This window comes from Melopsittacus undulatus, chromosome 8 (assembly GCF_012275295.1).
Source record: "Melopsittacus undulatus isolate bMelUnd1 chromosome 8, bMelUnd1.mat.Z, whole genome shotgun sequence".
In the NCBI taxonomy this organism is placed as follows: Eukaryota; Metazoa; Chordata; class Aves; order Psittaciformes; family Psittaculidae; genus Melopsittacus; species Melopsittacus undulatus.
In genome coordinates, this window is record NC_047534.1 from 33,864,956 (window position 1) to 33,889,483 (window position 24,528).

General features: G+C 42.9%; 1 protein-coding gene across 1 annotated transcript in view; it reads left to right on the forward strand.

Annotated features, from left to right (window-relative positions):
- The window catches only part of PLCL1 (phospholipase C like 1 (inactive)), a 205,506-nt gene that overhangs the window by 161,669 nt on the left and 19,309 nt on the right, over nucleotides 1-24,528 (forward strand). Inside the window, exons 2-5 of the mRNA XM_034065433.1 lie at nucleotides 1,794-4,265; nucleotides 6,404-6,607; nucleotides 16,487-16,562; nucleotides 20,241-20,350. Coding sequence (XP_033921324.1) covers nucleotides 1,794-4,265; nucleotides 6,404-6,607; nucleotides 16,487-16,562; nucleotides 20,241-20,350 — 2,862 coding nt within the window. The remainder of the gene's footprint in view (nucleotides 1-1,793; nucleotides 4,266-6,403; nucleotides 6,608-16,486; nucleotides 16,563-20,240; nucleotides 20,351-24,528) is intronic.

Sequence of the window (24,528 nt, forward strand, 5' to 3'; positions counted from 1 at the left end):
ATCTGCTGAAAGTATATATACAAACATGCAAACAATGAGGGGAGATGTTCCTACAAGCACCAAAACAGGTGTTCTGTGTCTGGGATCAGCTACACAGGATCCTGCTCAAATACAGACAACACAGAGGTTGCATTTAGGATTTGCAGGAGAATATGACTTGAGGAAGGACAGATAACACAGCACATGAATGAGTGCTGCAGGGAATCAGCTCCTGGGGCAGTGGAGGGCAGTCCAAGCTGCAAAGGGTGTGGGAGTCAGGGGTTTTGGTGTCTCAAAAGAGGTCTCCAGGCACTGCAGGGAAGCTGGTCCCTGGCATCTCATGGCTGTGCTTGGGGACAGCAGGATGAGGGGATGTGTGCCTAAACCAAACATTTCCTCACCTTGGGACTCCTCTTCTACTCAAAGTCCAGGCAGCAAACGTCCCTCCAACAGCAGAAGGCAGAAGAAGTGGGAAAGTGTTGCTGGTAGCTAGGGAAATAGGAGGGAAAGCAGTTTCAACAAGTATTCCACTATTAATTACAGCCTTGAATGATGTTTTAAAAATATTTTTGATAGCTGATGGATAAGTTCTATACCAAGGGAGTAGGTGAAAATTGTGCAAAGCAAGAAGAATGATGTGCGATTTATAATTACTGTGAAATGGTTTGAATTGATAATATGGGGGAAAAGAGTTAAACTTAGTTGCTGTGCTAAAATTACAAAAAGCTTTGCAGGCAGCTGGGTTTACATCCAGCAGCAAGTAGGTAGTTGGTACTGAGAAGACAGTCACACGTCTGGCTAAGTATTTCCTGAAGAGAAGTTGGACTAGATGCCCTAAAGAAAAAGGCTTTGGGTTTCTTGGCTGGTTGTCCATTTTCCTACAGTGCTTTGTGGTTCTGGTACAGAGAAATTACCAGAATAGCTACTTTTCAAAGCAAATGTGGATGCAAGGGAATGTAAAGTAGGTTAGGGCTGAGCAGAGGGATCATTGGAGCTCCCACAAGAGGTGCTATGAGAGCCATGCATTTGTACATGCAGCAGAGATGGGCTTCTCGGCCTAATGAAAAAGTCCTTTGCCAGAGGACACTGGAACACACAAATAAGAAAGCCCAAACTCTCCTGGGTGTGTATCTCAGAGGTCTGACTCATTACTGTTGCTTGGTTTTGTTTTAGTTTTGCTTGAGGTGTCCAAGGTTGCAAAAAGAGGCAGAATTGAGGCAGGACGCTCATCTGCTGAGCACCAAGCTGTCACGTGTGCCCCATGGGCATGCTGACCCATCCCAGCCTCTCCTCCCAGCACTGCTTAGGAGACTTCTTTCCCTTCTCCTCCCACATAGGCTTACTCCTTTCTCATGCCTTTTTATCCTAAAGTTCCTCCTTTATTCTCTATCTCTTAAATCCTGGTGAGATCCTCTCCACTTGTGATTTAGACAGACCTTAACCAGGTGCTGGAGCTTCCCATGAAACCCCTCTTCCACATATATCTGCTTTGAAAATGTACATTACACAACTGGATAGCACCTCCTCACAGCTGGAGCGAGTTGCTGAAATCTGGAAGGCAGCTTAATAGCTGCAAATGTCACTCATGAAAACTTGGTATCTAATGCTGCAATCAGTCAAGTCGCTGTATATCTCAGTGTATTTTATAGCTCTGTAGGGAACTGAATTGTGGGAAGGGATGATATGTTTTGTTTTGAGGTTCAGAAGAACATGGATTATCTTTACATAAACATATCTGTTCTGTTATTTATGTGCTTGTGGGATGGCCAAAGAAAACTTACTCATTCTTTTTTTTTTATGTAATTATTCCACAGGATCCTTCAAACCAAAAATGTGGAAGAAAGAAAACCGTGTCCTTCAGCAGCATGCCATCAGAGAAGAAAATAAGCAGTGCTAGTGACTGTATCAGCTTTATGCAGGCTGGGTGTGAATTGAAGAAAGTCCGTCCAAATTCCCGGATTTATAACCGTTTTTTTACTCTGGATCCTGACCTGCAGGCTCTTCGGTGGGAGCCTTCCAAGAAGGACCTTGAGAAAGCCAAGCTTGATATTTCTGCTATAAAAGAAATCAGACTGGGGAAGAACACAGAAACGTTCAGAAATAATGGGCTTGCAGACCAGATTTCTGAGGACTGTGCGCTGTCAATAATTCATGGTGAGAACTATGAGTCCCTTGACTTGGTTGCCAATTCAGCTGATGTGGCCAATATTTGGGTATCAGGATTAAGGTACTTGGTTTCTCGTAGCAAGCAACCCCTGGATTTGATGGAAAGCAGCCATAATACCCCACGGTTTGCCTGGCTAAAAACTGTATTTGAAGCAGCAGATGTTGATGGTAACGGCATAATGTTAGAAGATACATCTGTGGAGCTAATAAAGAAACTCAACCCCACCTTAAAGGAATCAAAGATTAGATTAAAATTTAAGGAAATCCAGAAAAGCAAAGAGAAACTTACAACGCGTGTAACAAAAGAAGAATTTTGTGAAGCATTCAGTGAACTTTGCACAAGACCTGAAGTTTATTTCTTACTTGTGCAGATATCTAAAAATAAAGAGTATCTAGATGCCAATGACCTCATGCTGTTTTTAGAGGCTGAGCAAGGAGTGACCCACATAACAGAAGAAATGTGTCTAGATATCATACGCAGGTACGAGCTTTCTCAAGAAGGGCGGTTGAAAGGGTTTCTTGCAATTGATGGATTTACTCAATACTTGTTGTCCCCAGAATGTGATATTTTTGACCCAGAGCACAAAAAAATTGTCCAAGACATGACACAGCCTTTATCACATTACTACATCAATGCATCCCACAATACATATCTAATAGAAGACCAGCTGAGAGGGCCAGCTGATATCAATGGATATGTCAGAGCTTTAAAGATGAGTTGTCGGAGTATTGAACTAGACGTCTGTGACGGACCAGATAATGAACCCATTATTTGTAACCGTAACAACATGACATCCCCGCTTGCCTTTCGAAATGTTATTGAGGTAATAAATAAATTGGCCTTCTTTGCTTCAGAATACCCCCTTATCCTCTGCTTGGGGAACCACTGCTCAGTCCAACAGCAGAAGGTAGTGGTACAACACATGAGAAGGATCTTTGGAAACAAGCTATACACAGAGACGCCCTTATCCTCAGAAGCCTACCTCCCATCACCCGAGAAACTGAAAATGAAGATCATTGTGAAGGGGAAGAAGCTGCCCTGTGACCAGGATATATTAGAAGGAGAAGTCACGGATGAAGATGAAGAAGCTGAAATATCCCGGAGACTGTCAGAGAATTTCTCAAGAGAACCAAAGCTGATCTGGCTCTGCAGGGAATTGTCCGACTTGGTGTCCCTGTGCAAATCTGTTCAATACAAGGACTTTGAGACCTCCATGAAAGCTCAAAATTATTGGGAAATGTGCTCCTTCAGTGAGGCAGAAGCCAGTCGAATTGCAAATGAATATCCTGAAGACTTTGTCAACTACAACAAAAAGTTCCTGTCCAGGGTTTACCCAAGTGCTATGAGGATAGACTCCAGTAACTTAAATCCTCAAGATTTTTGGAATTGTGGTTGCCAGATAGTGGCCATGAACTATCAGACCCCAGGGCCCATGATGGACCTACACACTGGCTGGTTTCTGCAGAATGGGGGATGCGGGTATGTTCTCAGGCCTTCAGTGATGCGTGATGAAGTGTCTTACTTCAGTGCTAATACCAAGGGCATTGTCCCAGGGGTCTCTCCCCAAGTCCTTCATGTCAAAATAATAAGTGGTCAGAACTTTCCAAAGCCCAAGGGTGCATGTGCAAAGGGGGATGTCATAGACCCCTATGTCTGCATAGAAATACATGGGATTCCTGCAGACTGCACTGAACAAAGAACTAAAACTGTGCAGCAAAACAGTGATAACCCCATTTTTGATGAAAGCTTTGAGTTCCAGATCAATCTACCGGAGCTGGCCATGATCCGTTTTGTTGTTTTGGATGATGACTACATTGGGGATGAGTTCATAGGGCAATACACCATCCCACTGGAGTGCTTACAGCCTGGATATAGGCACATACCACTGCGGTCTTTTGTTGGTGATATCATGGAGCACGTTACCCTCTTTGTTCACATTGCAATAACAAACCGAAGTGGAGGTGGGAAGGCCCAAAAGCGCAGCCTCTCAGTGAGGATAGGAAAGAAAGCAAGGGAGTACACCATGCTGAGGAACACCGGGCTCAAGACTATCGATGACATCTTTAAGCTGGCAGTGCATCCACTACGAGAAGCTACTGACATGAGAGAAAATATGCAGGTATGAGACTTGTGTGTGTTGGTATGTCCTGAATGTGGAAGGGAAGGTCCTGATGTGAGCTGCTAGTAGGGCAAACGTGTTGTAGCTGGTGGAAGCTGGTGAAGTTTCAGGCTGCATGGCTGTTATTAACCTTTAACTGCGTATCAAAGGCTGATAATTACCGGTGCTAACTAGAAAGTGAATACAGGATTAGGCGGAAATGGTTTAAATATCACTGTGCCCTCTCCAAATGCATGCTTTACTGGTTGTCTTTGAGAAGGTACAACTGAGGGTACAGCTATGTCCCCAGGGCTCACGTCTCAAAAACTTCATTTCCTCACTGGTCCTGAACAAGTCAGCAAGCTTTTGTTTTGCTAACTGAGCAAGGTTATGCTCTTCACTTCCTTTGTTTGGGTGAGTGTACCACGCAGTGCATGTGTCATTGAAGTCTTGTCTACACCAGAAAAACCCACTGTGCAAAGAGCAGCACATTTCCCTGAGCGTGTGTTGCCACCATCCGCCCAAGGATACGTTCAGTGTCGGCACTGAATGCTGCTTGAATTGCAGCTTCCTCCCTGCTAAAGAGCAGTGTTGTCTTTGCTGGCTGAGTGCCTTTTGGCTCAGGGGGTCTCCTGGCAGCATGGCCTCCTGCCCATGCTGCTCTGAAAGCAGCTGGTGCTCGCTGCGGCTGGTGCTGCTGGTGCCCAGGTACCCAGCACCATCACAGCTGCCCATGTTGGATCTTCCTGGTTGGAAGTAGCAGCAAGGGCAAACAAGAACCAGCCCCTCTGGTGCTCTCCTCTGCTGGTTGATTAAGAGGCAGCTCAATTCAGAGGTCCAAGCGCTGCCTAGAAACAAAACTGAGTAGCATTAAACAATGAGTTTTCTTTAACAGCTGAAATCAGCCATAGCTATCTCCTTGGTAAAGAAGCAGAAACAATTCATTTTTCTCTCTTGAAAACAGGAGAAAAACACATAGCGCTTCATTGACCCCGCTCTGCTGGACAGAGTTTAAAGCAAATGAAAGGTTGGCAGCTGGAAGTTTACAGAATGACATAAGTTTTAAATCACTCCCAAAGGAAAAGTCTAAGCATATTTTTAAGAATGGGAAACTCTTCCCAGACTTTCCTTTCCTGCAGGCCTTGAAAAGTAGCTAGTTTAAACTGCTGACTCCACCTTCTGTCTAGGTCAGGCACTATATGTGAACTGTGTAAAAGAAAATACCAGAATCTGACTCAGAAACAGCATTAAGGGGCCTTCCAAGCAAAATTTCAGTACAAGATCTTGTTTTGGAGAATGCTTTGTAAACACGCAGCCATTAGCTTTAACTGCATGCTAATGTATTTGATTAAAGAGAAAAAGCCTCTTTTAATTAACTGGGCATTTTCTGATGACTGTTTTATTTCACCAAGATGGGACACACACACATTCACAAGATATGGATTGTTAAAATACTCTCTAAATTAGGTTTTGTGCATCTTGGTCACTATTGTGCAGCTCAGGAAGCTAAATGATGGGGGCATGTCAGCTGTACATCCCCTGACTTGAAAAATAGATAAACCCTGACATGTTAGTTTGGGTTGGCCTGTATATCCAGTATTGATTTTCTTACATGTGTCCTGTAAAGGGGAAAGAGTGTTTGGGTTTTTTTATGATGTGGTAATGCAAGGCTGAAAACAAAGTGGATTTTTCCTTCTTGCCCTTCCCATGGGAAATACCAGGTCTGTCGAGCTTGTTCTTGCTGGAGGATGACAATGATGGGAGAAGAGGTGATTACAGCATCAAAAGCATATTGAGTCTGTACAGTTGGGAAGAGAAACAGCATTTTAAGATGACGGTTTAATATGCTGGGGACAAGAGCTTGTCCCTGTTGGGGCTGGATTTGCAATGCAAAGTAGCTGCAGAGCTGGCAACTGGGATACCTGGGTCTGGAGGAAAGCTGGAGCTGGCAGTAGGCTTGGGGAGTCAAGAATGGGGCTGGCTGGGAGCTCCTGTGTGTGCTGACACCCCATGGGGTACCCAGGGATGGCAAGCAGCAGGGTAGCACTGCCCTACATCATGGAGGAGAAGCAGGCAGGAGCTGATGATGTGCTGGAGGGCAGGAGAGACTGAGTGGAAAGGGGCAATATGCACTCAAGTGTTTGCTTTCCTTCCTTCAGAATGCCATGGTGTCTGTCAAGGAGCTGTGCGGGCTGCCGCCCATCGCCAGCCTGAAGCAGTGCATCCTGACCCTGTCCTCACGGCTCGTGAGCAGCGACAACGCGCCCTCCGTCACCCTCTCCATGAAGGACACATTTCCTTACCTAGAGCCTCTGGGGACTGTGACAGACGTGCAGAAAAAGGTCCTGGCAGCGTATGACCTGGTAGGTACTTACCACTGCTACCTCTGTCTTTTCTTGCTGCTAGGAACACAGCAGGCAATGCTCACTGTCCTTCACATGCCCAAACAATTGAGTTAAATGAACAAGGCTTTTCAAATGGTTTAGGCTTAGCAAAATTGTCCTCTAATCACCAAAATACAACACTGGGCTTTTTGTTGTTGCTTCTTTCTTTTTAAGCCCAGTTGTGACTATCACAGGTTGGCACTTGAAGAGGACTTTGTTTATAAAAACAGCAGCAATTCAGCATGTACTGGGGACTGTTAGTAGTCGTCCTTGGGAAGGGGCAAGATTTGTGTGCTGCCCTTCTCTTGCCTCACCACAGCACAGGGTAAGGCCATTAAAGAGGGAGCTGCAGCAGGAGAATTCCTAGGCAAAGCTGAGCCATCCCCTTCCCAACGCCTTTCAGTAGTGCTGTTAAATAGTGCCCATGTCCCTGCCAGGCCAAGTCAGTGTTGGCTTTTGGGGAGGGCATGTCACAGTTGGAAGTTTAAAAGTGCCCATTTTTCTCTTGCGTAGGGAAAGAGAGGTCAGTGTGATATAGGAATGCTTATCATACTTACAAAAGGGAGAGAGAAAAACTGAAGGTGCTCCAGGTGAATGCTGATGCTCACCCTTTTATGGCATATGTCACTGCTGTTGATGATTTCCAGCAACAGAAATCACAGTAAGAAACTATCATTAGTTTGTTCTGCAGCAACCCATAGCAAGCTGCATAGTTTTACAAACCTTGACTTAAATATTAAACTCCTGCAACCTGACTAAACCACAGTGCATGTTCAGTGCACAGCAGTTATTTCTGCAGCTTATGTTCATAAGGAATTAAATGGTGAATAACTTTAGAGGTATCAAACAGATTCCAGAGACCCTGAAGTGTTATGGAGAGTGATCGCAGTTTTGACCAGCTGTTCAATGTGCCAAATGCTCTGTTCCGTTCCATCTCATTTTTTGCTGTTAATAACACACTTTTCAGGGAAAATCACTGGGGGAAGAGGGAGACACTGACACTGATTAAAAGAGAAATACTAAAAATACTCTGAAATAACCTTCGGGTTCCTTCCAAAGTAGTTTATATTACTTGGAGGTGATTAAGTTGTGGTAATAAACCACCAGCTGTAACAATAACAGAACAAGGGTTTGCAAATCCAATTGATTGCTATATTTTAGATTGGACTTTTTTTGCATAGATTTGTTACGTGATGTGGTGTCTGACTGAAAGAGCAAATACGACATAAATAAGAGATTTTTTTTGTCTTTGGAGGGCTGCCTAATGGAGTTTTACCAAAATGAATGTGTCACCTCTTATCTCTGTAATTATATACTGAAGAGCACACATGGGACATTTCAAGGCCTCCTTGTGCTATGGAAACAGTTTTTCAACTTAAATAGGTGAAAGGCCTCTTTAGAATGCAGACAAAAACACTTGTATAACTGCTTTAAATAATGTTTGTTCTCACATTCATCTCTGATGGGGAGAGATGTACCTTGAATGTCAAGAGAAAGTGCAAAGGGTTTAAAATCTGAGAAAGAAGGGAATTCTTCTGTAAGTGCCTCTGTAAGGGTCGATTTGAGATGTAATTCTGATTAATGAGAACATGATGCTTTATATTATTTTTACCCATTTTGTCTGGCTGGGACTGCCTCTTTGCTGAAACTTGCTTCTGAAAAAGGAAAAGCTGGATTTAATGAATGTTTTTGCTGCATTTTGGATATTTGCCATTTGAGGCAACGCCAGCTGCAGAATATTGAAATCTATTTAGCCTTTTCTTTGTTTGAAAAAAAATGATGAACTGTCTCTATCAATCTTGGTATTTGAAAATACAGTGTGGGGATGGGTTTGCAGTTTTGATGTTGAGAAGGGGCTCTTCTTTAATATGGTGTTTGTAATGACTTAGTATAATACAGGGGGTATTTCTTTTTAATAATACTTTTTTTGTGCAAATAAGAACACAAGGAGCTGTTGGTGGAAGGCAAGATAAAATAATTTAGCTTTTTATTAATTTCTTTTTATCCAAGATATACTACAGTTCAGCCTTTTAAGTTGTTGATAAATAGGGCTTCAAGGAACTGGATCCACAAGTGCTTGCTCCATGTCTTTGACTCCTCAGAAACATCTCTTTGCTTCAAAGCACTTTTTGAGTGAATAGGGCTGAGAGCAGTTTTAAATGCATAAAATAAAAGCTGTTGATGTTGGCCTCTATCTTGTATGAATGAGCTGTACTTCTTAATGCCTTTCATGGTTAAACACACAACAGTTTGACACTAAACCTCTTGGTGTGATTGTGGGTCTGCCTCACTCTCGGACTCCACAGCACAGGTAGCGTGAGTGCTGGGCAAACCCTTCCTCACCACCTCCAAACCCACCATGTATCTCACATTCTTCAGAAGGTCTGCTCTGGGAATAATCTCTGATGAAAACAGCCCTAATGTGGTAGATTTTTTTTCCCTTACAGGAAATTGCCAACCAAACATACCTTTTTTGATTTTTTTCCACTGAAATTATACACTCTGTGTGTTAAATGGAGCATAGACAGGGCTGCCAGTCCAGGCAAATGGAGGTGCGAATGCCTGGAGACCTGCCACAATGATCTGGAAAACAATTAACTGTCTGTTCCCTCCTGCTCAGCCTTTGTCAGTAGGCTCCATAGACAAAGACTGGTTTGTGCGGTTTGTTTGTTTTTTTCCTGGGCAATTAATTTTACCGTTGTTTTCCTCATTAAATATTTTCTTTTGTGAGAGGCCTTCTTAGAATAAAAAAAATCATCTGCTTTGTGTAAGGAACTGGAATGGATTTCAGGATTCTATTTATATGTTTTCTTTTATTGAAACCATTGCAGTTGTTTAGTGGAACTCGACTGTTGCTGTGCCTCATGCAGGAAGAGGCTTCACTGTTGATTCTGAGTTGTATGGGAGCTTCTGCAGAGGAGAGCAGGGAATGGAATTTGCCAAAACCAGGAAAATGAAGTTTAGAATTGTTTATTTCATCTTACAACTTTGGTTGGTACCATATATAAGGGTATGCTGAATGGATTCTGGTAAAGTTGTCATAGATTCCCACAGATACTCCCTGCCATAGCATATCACAGAGCTGTTCTTCAGCCCTTTCCTATGAGGAAAAACTCTCCCTCTTCCCCTTCTACCTGCATGCACCCCTTTGCCAGTAGCTGAGCATGGGAAGATACTCGCTCAGGTGGGCAGCACATGCAGTGTGCCCTGTAACCTGTCAAATAGATGTTGGTGTTCATTGATCACACCTAAAAAAAGGAGATACTCGATGTGAAGAGAAGGGATGGGGCCCAGCTGGACTTGACAGATGGTTGAATTATTCATTGCAAACAGTTATCCTGTGAAGTCAGGATTTTTTTTTTTTTGGTTGAGAATTGTTCGGAAACAGATTGTGGTCTCTCTGTCTGCACGATATATTCATGTGCTGAAGCAGGCATGCATGAATTCAGGGACACTTGTGCACTTTGCTTTTCAGCTATTGGTTCAGCATCATTATTTTCCTCCAAGATCAAATGATTGAATACTTTTCAAATCAAAAGCAATAAACAAGTGATAATAAATGTTCTCGGTTTTACCCAAGAAGCTCCCCAACTATCTTTACATGTTTTCAAATCATAAGCAACACAAAGTGTAAAAAATGTTGAACAGAGAAGCTTTTTGTAATATAAACTCATGCTGACATTAATGTTTGTTCTGTATCCAAGCCTTTTTAGTGGTGCTCATCTTGTTATTTTGGAGCAGGCAGGTAGGGAAGGACAGCATGTCTTTACATACTGTTGAAAGGTGGCAAGTTAGTTAAGAATGTCTCTGCCAACACATAGTTGGATGAAAAATTTATGAGAAGTAATATTTGTGATGCTGCTGGGGAATAAGTTGATGTATTTAATGACAGTGTTTTTGTTGACACTGGTGTTGGTCCATGCACACTAGTAGAAGTCTGCTGAGGTGTCAGTAGAGATGAACTGCTCTTTGTCTGCTGTTCTTTCAAATTCAGTCTTGTCTTTGTCTTGATGCAGGTGTGACAGCTCTGTATTCCCCAGGAGAAAGTCCATTTTCCCAGTCATGTAAATGCAAAATGACCAAATAGATTTTTTGTGAACTTTTCCAGTGAAATTCATACTTCAGCTGGGACAGAGTCATCCCCAAAGGACCGTTCTTCACAATTCTCTGAGCAGATGAAGACAAGGGATATTGCAGAGCAAAGCATCCGCTGCCAAGAAAGTGTCATAATGCATTGACGTCAAACACAGTCCAGTACATGGACATTGTCTTAAATTTGTATCTGTTTTAAAGAGTTTTCTGTCCAAAATTGGACACAGACTGGGAAAGCAATTATCCTGTTTCTTCTCCACTTATTTCAATTCTCTCATTTACCCACCACTCACAGTTTCACTCCTTGGTAACCCTTGTCCCTAAGTCCCTCCTAAAATAGGACCTGAAAATTATCAGGTCAGCACTCTTCTTGAAGAACGAAGTTCAATTTGGGTACTTTAGTTACCCTGTTTTAGATAAGTGTATTGGAAGATGACGCCTCTCTCTGTACCTGCACTGCCTCTGTTGTTTTATAGAGAAGACTGGTCTACATGCACTGGATCACATCCTGTAACACTCCTGACACCTTATTTCCACAGAAATATTTGTAAGCAAAAACAGGAGATCAGAATTTAAGGTGAATTTTATTCAGTTCCTTCTGCAGTTTGTGTCAGTAAGGTATTTCAGATGTTTCCAGCTGATGTAACCTTTCCTGATACCTGTTCCTCTTACTGAGCTGGTGCAGGTAAAGCCTCAGATACAGAAACCTGGCTTAGAGCATAATGGGACAGCAACAGGGTGGACTGATAGCCAGTGTTCCTTTCCATGCCCTGGCAGCATGTGCCTGTTCTTCCTGGTTTGCAAGACTTGCTGGTACGTGATTGCTTGGCTGTTTCTTGTCCCAGATGTCTACAAGAAATGCTCAGTGCTAAAGAGGGAAGCCTGTTCAAATGGTTGCTAGTTTGATTTGTACTTCAGCGGTTTTTCCAAATCAGTTGTATTTTTGTAGCCTTTTTTGTCTGTTTGGTGGTGGGTTTGCAGGGAGAGGTTGTATGTGTTGCTTGGAGCTCTTTTAGCAGTAGCGGCACGGTACGGTACTCCTTAACTCGGGCAAAACTCTTCATTGTCGAAGAAAGGCCATGCAGAGACACCTTCTTTTTCATTTGATGTTCATGCAGTTTCTGTTCTAAACTTTGGAATATTTATGAGAGGATTCTTCGAACTGTCCCTTTTGTATCATTTATCTTCTCAGCGGGAGCAGTGCTTGAATTTGCCACCAGGAGTTTTTCCTTTCTTTTTTCCTCTTGGTGAGACTGCTGTGTTAATTTCCTCTCCCCTTTTCAGTCTGTAGAATGGTTGGTAATGAAAAGAAGAAATCGGTTCCTAGCACAGGAATTCAAAAAGAAATAACATGATTTTTCAGTTTGTACTAATCCTCTGATTAAACTGCCTTTAGTACAGACAATAAATAAGCCTGTTAGTTTCTTATGAATAGAAATATGCTGTCCTCAGTGTAAAGGTATTTTAAATTTCCCTTAAAATTTATTTACCTTTGTAATTAACACGTAATATATGTGGCAAAATAAAGAGTCATTCTTTCCACGAAGCAATGGGATGTTAAATTAGATACTGCATGCTATCGCTTCAGCGATACAGGTCAGTTATGTTTTCAGCACGTGGTCTGCTCCACTTGCTGGGTCTCATATACAGGACAAGAGAGAGTGGCCAAGTTTGTCCTAGCTCTTTCTGGTATGGCTGTAACAGGGTGCTTCAGGTAGGCCGGGGTGAATCAAGTTCAGGCTTCTTGCTTTAAGCATTGCGTAAGAATGTTTAAATTAGATGAGCTATTTTCCAGAAAACCCCTAACCTATGCAGATGAGCCTTTGTATTCCTCATTCCCATTAGTTTATTAAATGTGACATGTACTTCTGGGACTCGTGCCATATGCATCTTTTGTCAGTCTGAACAACCCTTCATTCACTTGTGAGAGCATTTGTGGTGCTGCAGCCTCTCCAGGAGGGTTAGCACCTCCAAGACTTGCAAAAGTCTTTGTGTCCCTGCTCCCATGGAAACGTGGCAGGGGTCCCCAAGGGGAGGAGTGGGGCCATCCTTTGTTCCTGCAGAGCTCTACACTGCTGCAGCATCTGCCATGTGAGTGCAGAAGGGACCCTGCACCCTCCCCCTCCAGACACAGGGAGCAATGCTGAAATTAGCAGCATCTGAACTGATGTCAAGGTGTGTGGTAGTTTATCCCATTCATCCTTTTCCCTTCTGTTTAATTAGTATCAGCAAGGTAGCTCCCTCCCTACATCAGAATCAGGTTTTGTATGCTTTCATTCCTATTCTTGTCCCATTTTTTCTCTTGTAGCTATGTTAAAGCATATTACTGAGTATAGCTTATCACCTTTCTGGCATAGGAAATGAGAGTTGTCCTGAGCAACCCTGCAGATAAAGTAGCTGCTAAAAATCTCCTCACTGACTCCAAGTGGACCCAGATACCAGCATCTATCCTCCAAAGATTTCTTTTCAGTATATGTTCCTTGGAGGTTAATCTCTTGAAGCTCAGTGTTCAGGAGTTAACACTCTGGTGGAGCGAGTTTCCTGAGGGAGTAGGACGTCTCTTGCTCTTTGAGTCACTCACAGGAGCTAGTTACCTTTGGGAGCTGACATTAAACAGCAGCCTGATGGGCATCCTGGCAGATGGCTGGGACTTACACAACTGCCTGAGAATGCTGCTCAGTACAGGTCTGACCAGAGTAAAGATGTATGGAAATTCACATTGTAAACAGCAGAAGCTCACTCGTAATGCTCGAGACAGGTTGATGGATTTTTAAACATTACTGGCAAAATTGGGATTGAACATCTTGGTCTCTCGTATGATAGCTCAAGCACAAATATATGCTGGGTGGATAATGGATTGAAATGAGCCCTGAGGAGAAGGACTTTGGGGTGTTAGTTGACAAGAAGCTCGACATTACCCAGCAATGTGTGCTTCCAGCCCAGACACTAACCATGTCCTGGGCTGCATCAAAAGGAATGTGGGCAGCAGGCCAGGGGAGGTGATTCTCCCCCTCTACTCCATTCCAGTGAGACCCTACCAGTGCAGTTCTGGTATCCTCAACATAAGAAGGACATGGAGCTGTTGGAGCAAGTCCAGAGGAGAGCCATGAGGATGATCAGAGGGCTGAAGGACCCCTTCCACTAGAGCAGATTTGCTCAAAGCCCCATCCAACCTGGCCGTGAGCACTGCCAGGGATGGGGCATCCACAGCTTTTCTGGGCATCCTGTGCCAGTGCCTCACCACCCTCACAGTAAAGAACTTCTTACTCATATCTAATCTAGATCTACACTCTTTCAGTTTAAAAGGGCACTCTCTAACCCCGGTCACTGAGCTGAGGAACTCCGAATCCACTCTTGTCATGGGACAAATGTTACTTTATTTTTGTCAAGATTACTGCTGAACATTAAGACGGGAATAGGTTAAATTCTGCTATATAACTGGTTTTAATTGTTCTTGCTGAGCTGGGAGCAGTGAGACTTTGATGTCAGCATCAAAGGAGCGGAGGGCTGCTCTACCTACCCTGCAGAAAGGGGAAATTGACATTCTATTGCCACTTCTCTCTTAAAAAATGAATGTAATACCTTCATATCTGAGAATGCTAAAACAAGCATGCCAGGAACTCCTGGGAGTGGGCCCAGTAGTTGGAGGAAGATATGGTCAAATTTAGATTTACCAAATTGCATCATTCTCAAGCTTGCTTTTTTTTTGTCTGTGGTAGGATGATTTCCTGTGGCCATATATGTGTGTGTGTATGCATATAAATATATATATAAAACTCTCACAAGTTAAATTCCATTTCAGAGATCTGAGCACAGCAGAGTCGGACATTTTGGGTATCCTGTCCCAGCTTAGCTGCATTGACCTTGCTGGGCCAAACCTTGCTGCTGGGTAGCAAGTACAGACACAGACCCAAGGAGGGGTAAGCTGAGGATGATGGGTGCATGGGATGCAGCAGCCATGGAGATGGTGGCAGTGCCTGGCTGAACCGGGCAGTGTGAGCACTGTGTCTGCATGTGGAAGAGATGCACATTTGTCTTCTGGCTGCCTCTGTAGTGACTTGCAGGTTTTGTCAGGACTCCTCTTTATTGCTCAGACCAACTTTAGCATTTGCAGTTGGTGTCTAAATGGCTCTTTCAGCACAAAATGACTGTGTGCTGTGGTACAGAGAAGCCAGACGGTGCGTAAAGATGGTAATTTCTTTCTAGATGACAAGCAAAGATATCAAAGACAAAAAAATCAACATGATGCATGAACAAACAAGTAATAAGAATGAAAGGCAAATGATACTATTGAAAGTAATTTCAATCTTAGCCATATGCACTGGGCATGTTCTGCTAAAAGAACAATTTTGCACCCTGTCGACGTATCAGGCTTTTTTCTCTCTGCCTGTGTAGCTGGTAATGGATTTTGTTTTTCTTATGTTTTTGTTCTTACCAAAGCAAAGGCATAGGTATTCTTATTAAGTGCCATCTTAACAGGTTTAGTTAGAAATGAAGATGGCATGTGGAGCAAAATTTGGATCAGAATTTGGAAGTTCGGGTATGATAAGTGGCAGCATCTCCTCCTCCCTAGTATCTAATTAAAACAATAAGATATGCTAATTTGCAGATGTTAATTTAATACCATCTTCCACTAAAATCATTAAAATCTACTATTTGTGTTTTCATATTTAGTGTGTTTGAAATGGGAAGGCTTTTAGCAGTTGTAGCATTTTGGCAGAGCTTTCAGATGGCGGCTTCTGCAGTTTCAGGATGTAACATTAGGCAGTATTCAGTTTCCTTCATTTCTAATTGGCACCACTCTCATGCTGCTTGGATTTGATTGAGGTTTGTAGTGTGTGTCCCAGGAGAGTGAGATTATTCTCAGGCATTGTTTGTTATACAGCATGTTCTTGCCTTCTGGAATGTGCCACCTTTTGCAGTTTTGCAGAATATAGCATTGGAACAATTTGCTTGCAGGCCTGGGCTTTTGAAGGGTTTTGGAAGGCTAGTTATCATCAAAGGAGATATCACTTGCAAGTAGGAAGGCTCAGGAAACTTGTCGTGTAATGGGCCCTTCATCTGTTTGCTGTTAATCGTAGAATAGAATCACGAAATTGTTAGGTTTGGAAAGGACCTTAAGATCACCTTGTTCCAACCCCCTTGCCATGGGCTTCTCTAGGAAGATGCATAAATAGGGTATACCTCTTGAAACTTGTGAGTAGGCCTGGTTTGGTTTTAGTTTCTTTCTTTTAAATTTCAACAGAAATGTTGAGGACAGGCTAGGATTGGATCTGAATTTCTCCAAAGGGAAACTCCTGTAGCTGACTGGACTGCTGTAGTGCATAAAGTTCAGCACAGGCTCACGTACCCCTTTAAATCACTGTTATTCATAACTTAGTAATGTTTTTGATAACAATTTATGTCAAGAACTATGCTTCTTTCTCCTTTTGTTTCAAGAAGGGTACTAACTAGAGCTCAGTTTCACATAGAAGGAGTTTTGTTTGTCTGCTGTAACTGCTTTCCTCTGAAATCATGTGTGTTTCCTTCATGTTATTTGTCTCGCTGATGTAAACCAGCTGTTCTTTAGCTTCTGGAGCAAAACATGAAACATTTCCTGAGCAACTGTCACTTAGCTTGATACAGATCTGGGAGCCCTGATATGAAAGAATGATCCAATCATCTTTATAGTGTTGCTTGCAGTTTGAATCTTTATACTTTTCTGTGAAGTAGACGTTGCAGAAAACCCCAGTAATGCTGCTTTTTTCCCCTTTTATTTTGTGACAGATGATTCAAGAGAGCAGGGTTCTCATTGAGACAGCAGACATCACTCATGACAAGATTGTTCAGTGCCAGAAAGCAGGTAATCCTTTACTGTGCAGTTCTGGATGGGAGATGGGAAATGATGTGCCAGAATTTACTTATAATTTATGACTAATGCAGCATCTTTCACCTGGTATTTCAGAAAACATCCCAGTCTTTCTGTGGCAGAATCCACCCTGCTGAAGGCTGACCCTCCGGTAACAGTGCAGACATGGGATTAGGAAAGGATCCTCAGCTTTCACCTTAAAAACTATTTGCTCCATCTGTTCTACAGCTCTGAAATATCGGACAGCATTTAGATTAGTCCAATGAACTAAAAAGGCATTCAGTTAACAAGAGGGAGTGAGAAAGCACGCTGCCTTTACTGAGATACATTCTCTATCACAATCATTTTCTTAAATATGGACAAGGCAACAGGTCTTGAAACCCACAAGACCAAGCTTGTTTGCCTGCCTTTACATTTGCTGTTTAGGTTTGTTTTAGGTCTTGGAAACTTATGCCGATATAATTCCATTGTATTACAGTGAATCTGTGTGGCCATACATTAATGTACATCAGATGGATGGGCGTAAAGCACTGTAAGTAGGCTCAAAGTAGATCATATGTTGCTGGTGTATTGTAGTGGATGTCTTTATCAGGGCAGCAGGCTGGACTCAGAACTGGGACATGTCTGCTGTAATTTCCACTGACACAGCCCTGCTAGAGAGATGAGTCCACATTTGGTAGTGGAAATCCTCTACAACTGTATCAATTGGCTTTCATGTATCAGAAACCATGCTGAATCATAGAATCATAGAATAGTTAGGGTTGGAAAGGATCTTAAGATCATCTAGTTCCAAACCCTCTGCCATGGGCAGGGACACCTCCCACTAAACCATGTCACCCAAGGCTCTGTTAAATAAACACAGTGTATTTCTACTAGGGGTTTACACTGCATAAATTAAATCTGGTTTTGGTTCATTTAGCTGTACAGCTGCACCTTTCCTATCCTGCAGCAAGCCTTGAAGGTCAATAATGAAAACGCAACTGTATTTAATTTGCATTCTTAGCCACAGCGTTCTGGGACGACAACAATCATAAATACTATTGTTTCTGATGGGTGGTTTTGGATTTGGCAAGTAATGCAGGCTGCAACCATTTGCTTCTATAAATGTAAATAATGAATGAAGCTGATGTTTTGTAGTAAATCCTTTAATTCTGCTTTTTCATTAGAGGAAATTTGGAAATGGTTTCAACAACAACATTGAACTGATTTTTATGTGATGCAAGAGCAGGGTGGAACCTAGTCCTTTGAAATTCAGAGCTCTGGAGTCATGCTGGCACTGTGGTAGCAAAGGGAAAAGGGGCAAGCAGATATGTCTTGATGATTTTCATGGGTTGCATCTTGTGTCATGCCTTGGCTTTTGCGTATCTGCATAAGCAGCATAAATGTCCTCAGCCAAAGACTTCATCAGGTGCAGAAGGTTTAGGAATGGGACAGTAACAGGAAAATGCAGCACCAGGGGCTCTTTCTGGAGGGTATAATTTAAAAGCAACACTTTGCAGTAAACGATGTAGACTCTCAGCACCATCAGCCATCTTTCTGCCCACCCTGCTCTGTGCCTGCGGAAAAGAGCACATAACACTTGCCTGGCACTGGTATCCTTGCGAGCAGGGGGCTGGAGGTGAGTGGGGAGAACATGATGCAGGACCATGCCACCGTGCTGATGTCCAGAGTTCCATGAAGTTCCCCTCCCCTTCCTTCCCTGGCAGAAAGATTAATTTCTCAAGTTTGTTCTCTTTGCTATTGCATCTACTTGTATTTTCATTTCTTTTGCTTTGCTAGCCTTAAAATATCATTTCTGACTGAGAAGAAGTCTGGGAGATGTGAAGTGCTCTTCTGAAGCCTCAGGATTTAGACAGAGGGAAGGAGTAGTGGAGAGAGGATCCCTCACCATGCTCAATTACCAGTTAGTTTGTTGCAAATGTTACTCAGCCAAATCATTAAATATAATTTTCAATGTGGCAAGATGAAACACTCAACATTAAGAGGTTTCAGAGGTGCAATTGTCTGTGATATTGTTGTTCACCTCACCCCAGTCCTGCTCCCTTTGGACATGTGTTCCCATCAGATCTCTGCTTCAAATCACAGCCAGTTTTGATCCAGGCTCCCTGTGCCACAGGGTTCTGTCATCCCTCAGATGACTTCTTGGGTGGCTGTTTTTGCTGGATTCTTTTCATGTGCAGTCTCAGCCCAATGCACAGTGATCAACACCAGCTTGGAGGATGTTTTCATTCGCACTCCTACCTGCAGCCTAAAAAATGTTTGTGGCTCCTCTTACCGGGGCAGCACTGTCTCCAACTTACGGCTCGGGTAAAGAGGTCCAGAGGGAAAGATAACTAAAAGGATGCTGCATAAAGGCAGTGCTCACCACATGGAGCTGAGCACCATGAGCCTTCCTATTTTCTTTGCAGGACAATATGAGTCATTTGAAAGTTTTCTTTCACTTACTGAAGTGAAATTATTTGTAAGTCAGTTGGCGTGAGGAACACCTGCATGGGAATCTTGCTTGGTCTGCAGTTATTTAGGCTGTTTCCCAAAGCAAAACCTGCAGAACGGTAGAGAAATCCTGCCTTGTGTGGGGTAGAATGGCCTCAGTGTTACCGAGCTCCTGGAGCTGTTATAAGGCAAGAAGAAACCTTTTGTTAATCTTCCAGGAGTGCTTTGGGCAAGCTGCGCCATGTGCAAGCCTAGGACTGACTCCTTCAGCAATGCACTACAGAGCCTTCTGTGCCTGCTCTGAGCAGGTGTTCTCTCGATGGGTATTTCTCCAATGTCATTTCAATGGAGCTCAAATTTGCAAGTGACATTTGCCTTAAAATGTTAGGGGAAAGCTGTGAAACAACAGGAGATGGAGTTGGTTTGCTCAGCCAGGACGGGGTTCATATGTTTTGGAGTGATTTAGTGCCAATATGGCTTCTGTAAGGTACAAATTGAGGGACAAGAAGCTCTCTCTCCATTTTATCTCTTAATCCATCCCAGACTCAAAGAAACGTTTGCGTACACCGCAAATCTTGTGGAATTGGTGAGCTAATTGGGCTCATTCGATTTCTAATCTGCTCCCAGACTTCCCGAATCCTTGTATCCAGCAACAGATTTGCAGATATTTGCCAGAGAAATTAGCAATGAAATGTAACAATTCCCAGGGCTGCGGCTGCAAGTCTCAGTGCTCCAGGCTGCAGGAATAGCAATCCAGTGATTAGTGGTGTGCGTTCCTGACATAATTTATCAACATGAGATACAAGAGCTTTTCTGTATGACTGTGATTAAGATTAATGAGGAGCTCTGCATTTGAGTCTGTATTTGCTGTGCTGAACAGGTACCTCCTTGTCTGTCAAGCTACCTTCTGAGGTACAAAATCATCTGTTCAAGGAGAGGGATGGCGGTTGCCTTTTGTCGCAGTATTGCCAGCAATGCAGACTGTGGGCAGAAGTGCTGGATTAGTGCCTGTGTGGGACCCCAGCAGTGGAAGGGAGACTTACATACAAAGTGGCAGCACAAGACTGTATGACCTTCTTATTCTAGATTATGCTCTCCAGGATGGAGTCATAACAGGGAATGGGTTGAAACACGGAACAAGGTTATGGGAAGTTCCAGCTGCAAGACTGAAATGCTCACTGAACACTATATAGGGAAATTCAGTCGTGCACTGGCTGACATAACAATCTGTGTTTTTAGGAATGGAATTCCACGAAGAGCTCCATAACCTCGGTACAAAGGAAGGTTTGAAAGGAAGAAAATTAAGCAAAGCCATTGAGAGTTTTGCATGGAATATCACAGTACTGAAGGTAAGCACAGAATGCACCACCTTGTGTTCTGTTAACTTTATAAGCAAACCTTTGCTCTTTCAGCTCATCTATTTGTACTCTCTTACTAATACTGAAGCAGCATTTTATTTTTTTATGGGATGTATATGCCATTACAGACATGACCCCCAATTACTGAAATTTATCAGATATAGATGTAATTAGATACACTGGTTTGGAAGCTGTTGAAGGGTATTTATCTAAGACTAATCAAAAGATGGGTTGTAGTTTCCATGCTCAGAGACATGATTTTGGTTGTCTGTTCTGCCCCATTCACCTGAACATGACCTGTCTGAGGTCATGGTGTCTCAGATACCTGTTTTGTAAAATGAGAACTAGAGCATCTCCTTGGGAAGGGAAGGGGCATGGGGTGCTGTCATGGAAAACAATGAGGAATATTGTAGATCCTGCAGGAATGTTGGGATTATATTTCAAAACTGGGACATTATCTAAACAGCTAAAAAAAGGATTTTCATCCTTCCCAGTTGTGCAGTGACACACTGCACAGTGATCACATTACTCACCAGGCTTTATGTAGTGGTTCAGCACTAACCAACCACAAATTGTCAGGGGAGCTGGATAACTGAGCCTGGATGAAGTTACCCAGGGACAGCTGAAGATGGAAAGAGGAGAGAATCTGGTGCAGCCACAGCAGGCAGCAAGTAGAGGACCTGAGCTAAGCATTCAGTTTGTTAGCATTCAGCTCATGCCTTCTTTCACAGCCTCATTTCCCACCTTGGTCTGACAGATCACACTTTGATTTCCTCCCTTTCTCTCTCTGCTGCTCCTTCTCTTCAGCTCCCATTAAGCAGGTTTCCCTGTCTGACAGCATCTTCCTATGACCCTGCAGTGTCTTTCCTTTAGCTGGCATCCCAGGACAAGCCAGCTGATGAGAAGGAATCTTTACAAAGCTCCTCATCAAGTGCACACCTAAATGTAACATGCAGCAGTGGTAGCAAGAGTCATAGGAGGTGCATGCTTCAGTGTCATGGAGCTGGAAGCAGTACTAACAGGTCCTGTTACTGAGCAAGAGAGGGAAAAAGGCATTTGGAACAGAGAGGCTGAAGGGTAAAAATGGGTGGGAGAGGTCGCTGGTAGCAGAGAAGGTTTAGAAAAGACCCGGGGGCACCTGCAGCTCCTTGTGTACCTTGATTCACTGTGGGATAAAGTGAGTAATAGAGTCAATGTAGGCTCAGTTAATAGGACTTCTGAGTAGAGAAAAGGCAACCAATTCAAATGTAATGGAAGGGACTGACCTATTCCATGCAGCATAATTGAGGCTAGTAGCTAGAGGACAAAAAAAAAAACCAAAAACCCAAAGCACTAGGCAGTTCTGAACATGAATCTGAACAGCTTTAGCTGTGTTAGGTAAAATAAATGCCTTACGCTCAGAGTTGCTCTGAACACAGTCAGGATTGCTCTAAACTTTTCCATTTTTACATATTCATCAAAGGAGATGTCCACACCTCTGAGTGTGACCCATGATTAATGAAGGCATAAGTAGGGTATTAGAGAAACATTTTCCTTGAGTTATAATTGCTGCTTAGCACAGATTGCCAGCATATTGAAGAGCATTTCGAGCATCTAGCCAAGGTCAAGGAATAACTGACATGTTTCATTTCTAAGCCACAACTTCTTTTTTACCTTTCTCACATCATAAAATATTAACAGAGTTTGTGGCAACTGCCCATGGGTGTAAATGCAAATTAAACACTTTTTCATTCTGACTGAAGGCCAGCTGAGTAACGGCATTAGAAAACTGGGAATGTGGTTATTCAGGTGTCTGATATGAGACCATCAGTCATTGCTACATCTCATGTTTGGCATTGACTCTCCCCTCTGTGCTGGTGAGAGCTCCCCAGAAGGATCTGGTGAGGTGAGACCAACCACCCTACCCCACTCAGACCATTGGTGTGCTTTGTATGTCTAGCGTCCTGGTGATCACTACCAATGTATTTCATTAGATGTTGGTATAGTGATGTAAGACAAGAAGAAAATCGCCCATAACAAATGCAAATGCATCAGGTCCTTTGCAGTAAATGAAGTGAATGAATGGCACAACACCAACAGAAGAAAAGCTCTTTGTATGCTCCAGGTTGTTGGAGGCAATTATATCATGCAGCAGTAGTCAGTTTGTATGAGGTGCCCATGAGCAATAGCAGGTATTAGATCAATGCTTGTGCCTGTGAGATGATTAATAGTCTTTTCCTAGGCTAGCGAAGCCAATGCATATTTAATTAATGTATTTCTTTATAAAGACTCACTGCAGTAGGTAAGCTTTGAATACAAAAAGAAGATGCAGTAAGAAATTGCTACTGGCAAAATCATTAATTACTTACAGATTGCAAGATTAAAGTATATTTTATAAAAATCATAACTGTGGGCATTCTTCTTGTTTAAAAATGCCCGGGGGTACTTTTAAGAGGTACTTAGTGAGAATGAATCAAAATAATACATCATTTTCTTCCTTGGTTTGTAGAAACTTAATTACATATTAGTAATATCCACTTTAAGGACAAACTGTTTGCCAGAACATAAAAATGTTAGTAAGAACGCAGCTGTTCGAACTTGGGAACAGTCTAACAAGTCAGCTTTGATATTGATGCTTATTTTTACCATGTCACATCTTCCTATCTGGTTCTGTGTTATGTAAAGTACTGCTCCCCTGTACAGTGATGCAGTAATACTGTGGGGCACAACATAAGTACCCGGGACATTTTCTCATTTTCTCACAGTGACATTATGGTTATGATCCCAAATTTAGTCTCGCTTTCATTTTTATTTCCATGCAGCACCATCTCTGTGCCTCTGTATTTAGTTAAGAGTAATTGCAAAGAGAGCAAAAGAAATACTGTGTTTATCACTTCCCAGGGACCACAGTGTTAGGAACCATTCATTTAATTCTAACGGGCATGTGGAATAGCTTGGCTTGGCCAAGGTAACCATTCCGGTCTGACCCTCTCTTTTTCTGCAGAAGTTCATGATTCAATGTCATGAGATATTTCTTGTTTTGAAAACAGGTAACTATCCATTTCCCTGAGTGGAAGGTCTTAGATAGGTGCATGGGCTGGTGCTTGTTTCTCCCCACATGCTGGTGTTCTTCCTGCCTTTCCCTGTTGAGGTCACCTCCTCTCTGGCATGAGTGACTGCTCTTGCAGGCAGACACAAGCTGCTCCTTCCTGTGCTTGGAGAGAGTAGGCCACTCAGATGAGTGAGGCAGAAGCTGAGAAGCCTCATTAGGACAGTTCTGGCCTTGAGGTGACAAGTTCTTCTGAGAGCTGGGACAAAACCACTTGCACTGGGTGCCACTGTAGTGCACTATATGACTTTTGGGTCAGGTATGCTCACTTATGTATGAGTAATGTGAAGCAGAGCCAGCTTGGGTCTGCTCCCAGCCTTCTCAGCATGCAACAGTGGCTCTTCTTGGGTCCTTCTCTCTGCTCCATGTGCCTCTCCCATGGCACCTAGTACCAAGTATTTTCTAGTAACTGAGGCACTCTCAGCATCTATCATGTGCAACCACTGATTGATTGACTGCTTTATGGGGTTTTGAGAATGTTTGGGGCAAAAAAAAGTTGTTGCTTGCAAAACTTCTCTCCTTCCTGAGGCAAAGCTGTCATGGACTATCAGGAGGTGTTTACTCAGGCAAAGAAGTTGGAATTCACCTGAGTCCCAAGAGCCTGGCAAGTAAGCCAGGCAAAGTCCGAGTGTGTTGACTGTGGCTCAGACTTACTGCTCTCTCATGGACATGCTTTGTCTGTCTGCATACATATTTTCCTGGGTTATCTGTGCCTTGATGGATCAGCCCATACAATGTCTAGGAGTAGTACCATCAGGTACTTGCCTGCATGTTGATAGTAAATACATAAATAATTAATATACCAACATGTTGACTTATTTACAGACAAAACATGGGAAGACAAAGATAAAGCAGCATTTACTGGTTTAGTCTTCTACTGATTTCTGCTAGACTCAGACACCCAAATGCTGTAATCTAATCTAAAATGTGTTCAGGGAAGGGGGGGGGGGTGTGTGGATGTTTTTTTTTTTTTGGTGCCCAGTATAAGATTTCAGCTCTCCTACCATACATGTTGTGTCTTACTAGGACTCCAACTGCTAGTGCATGCTAAAAGACAGCAAGTAGTTAAATTTTCAGGGAT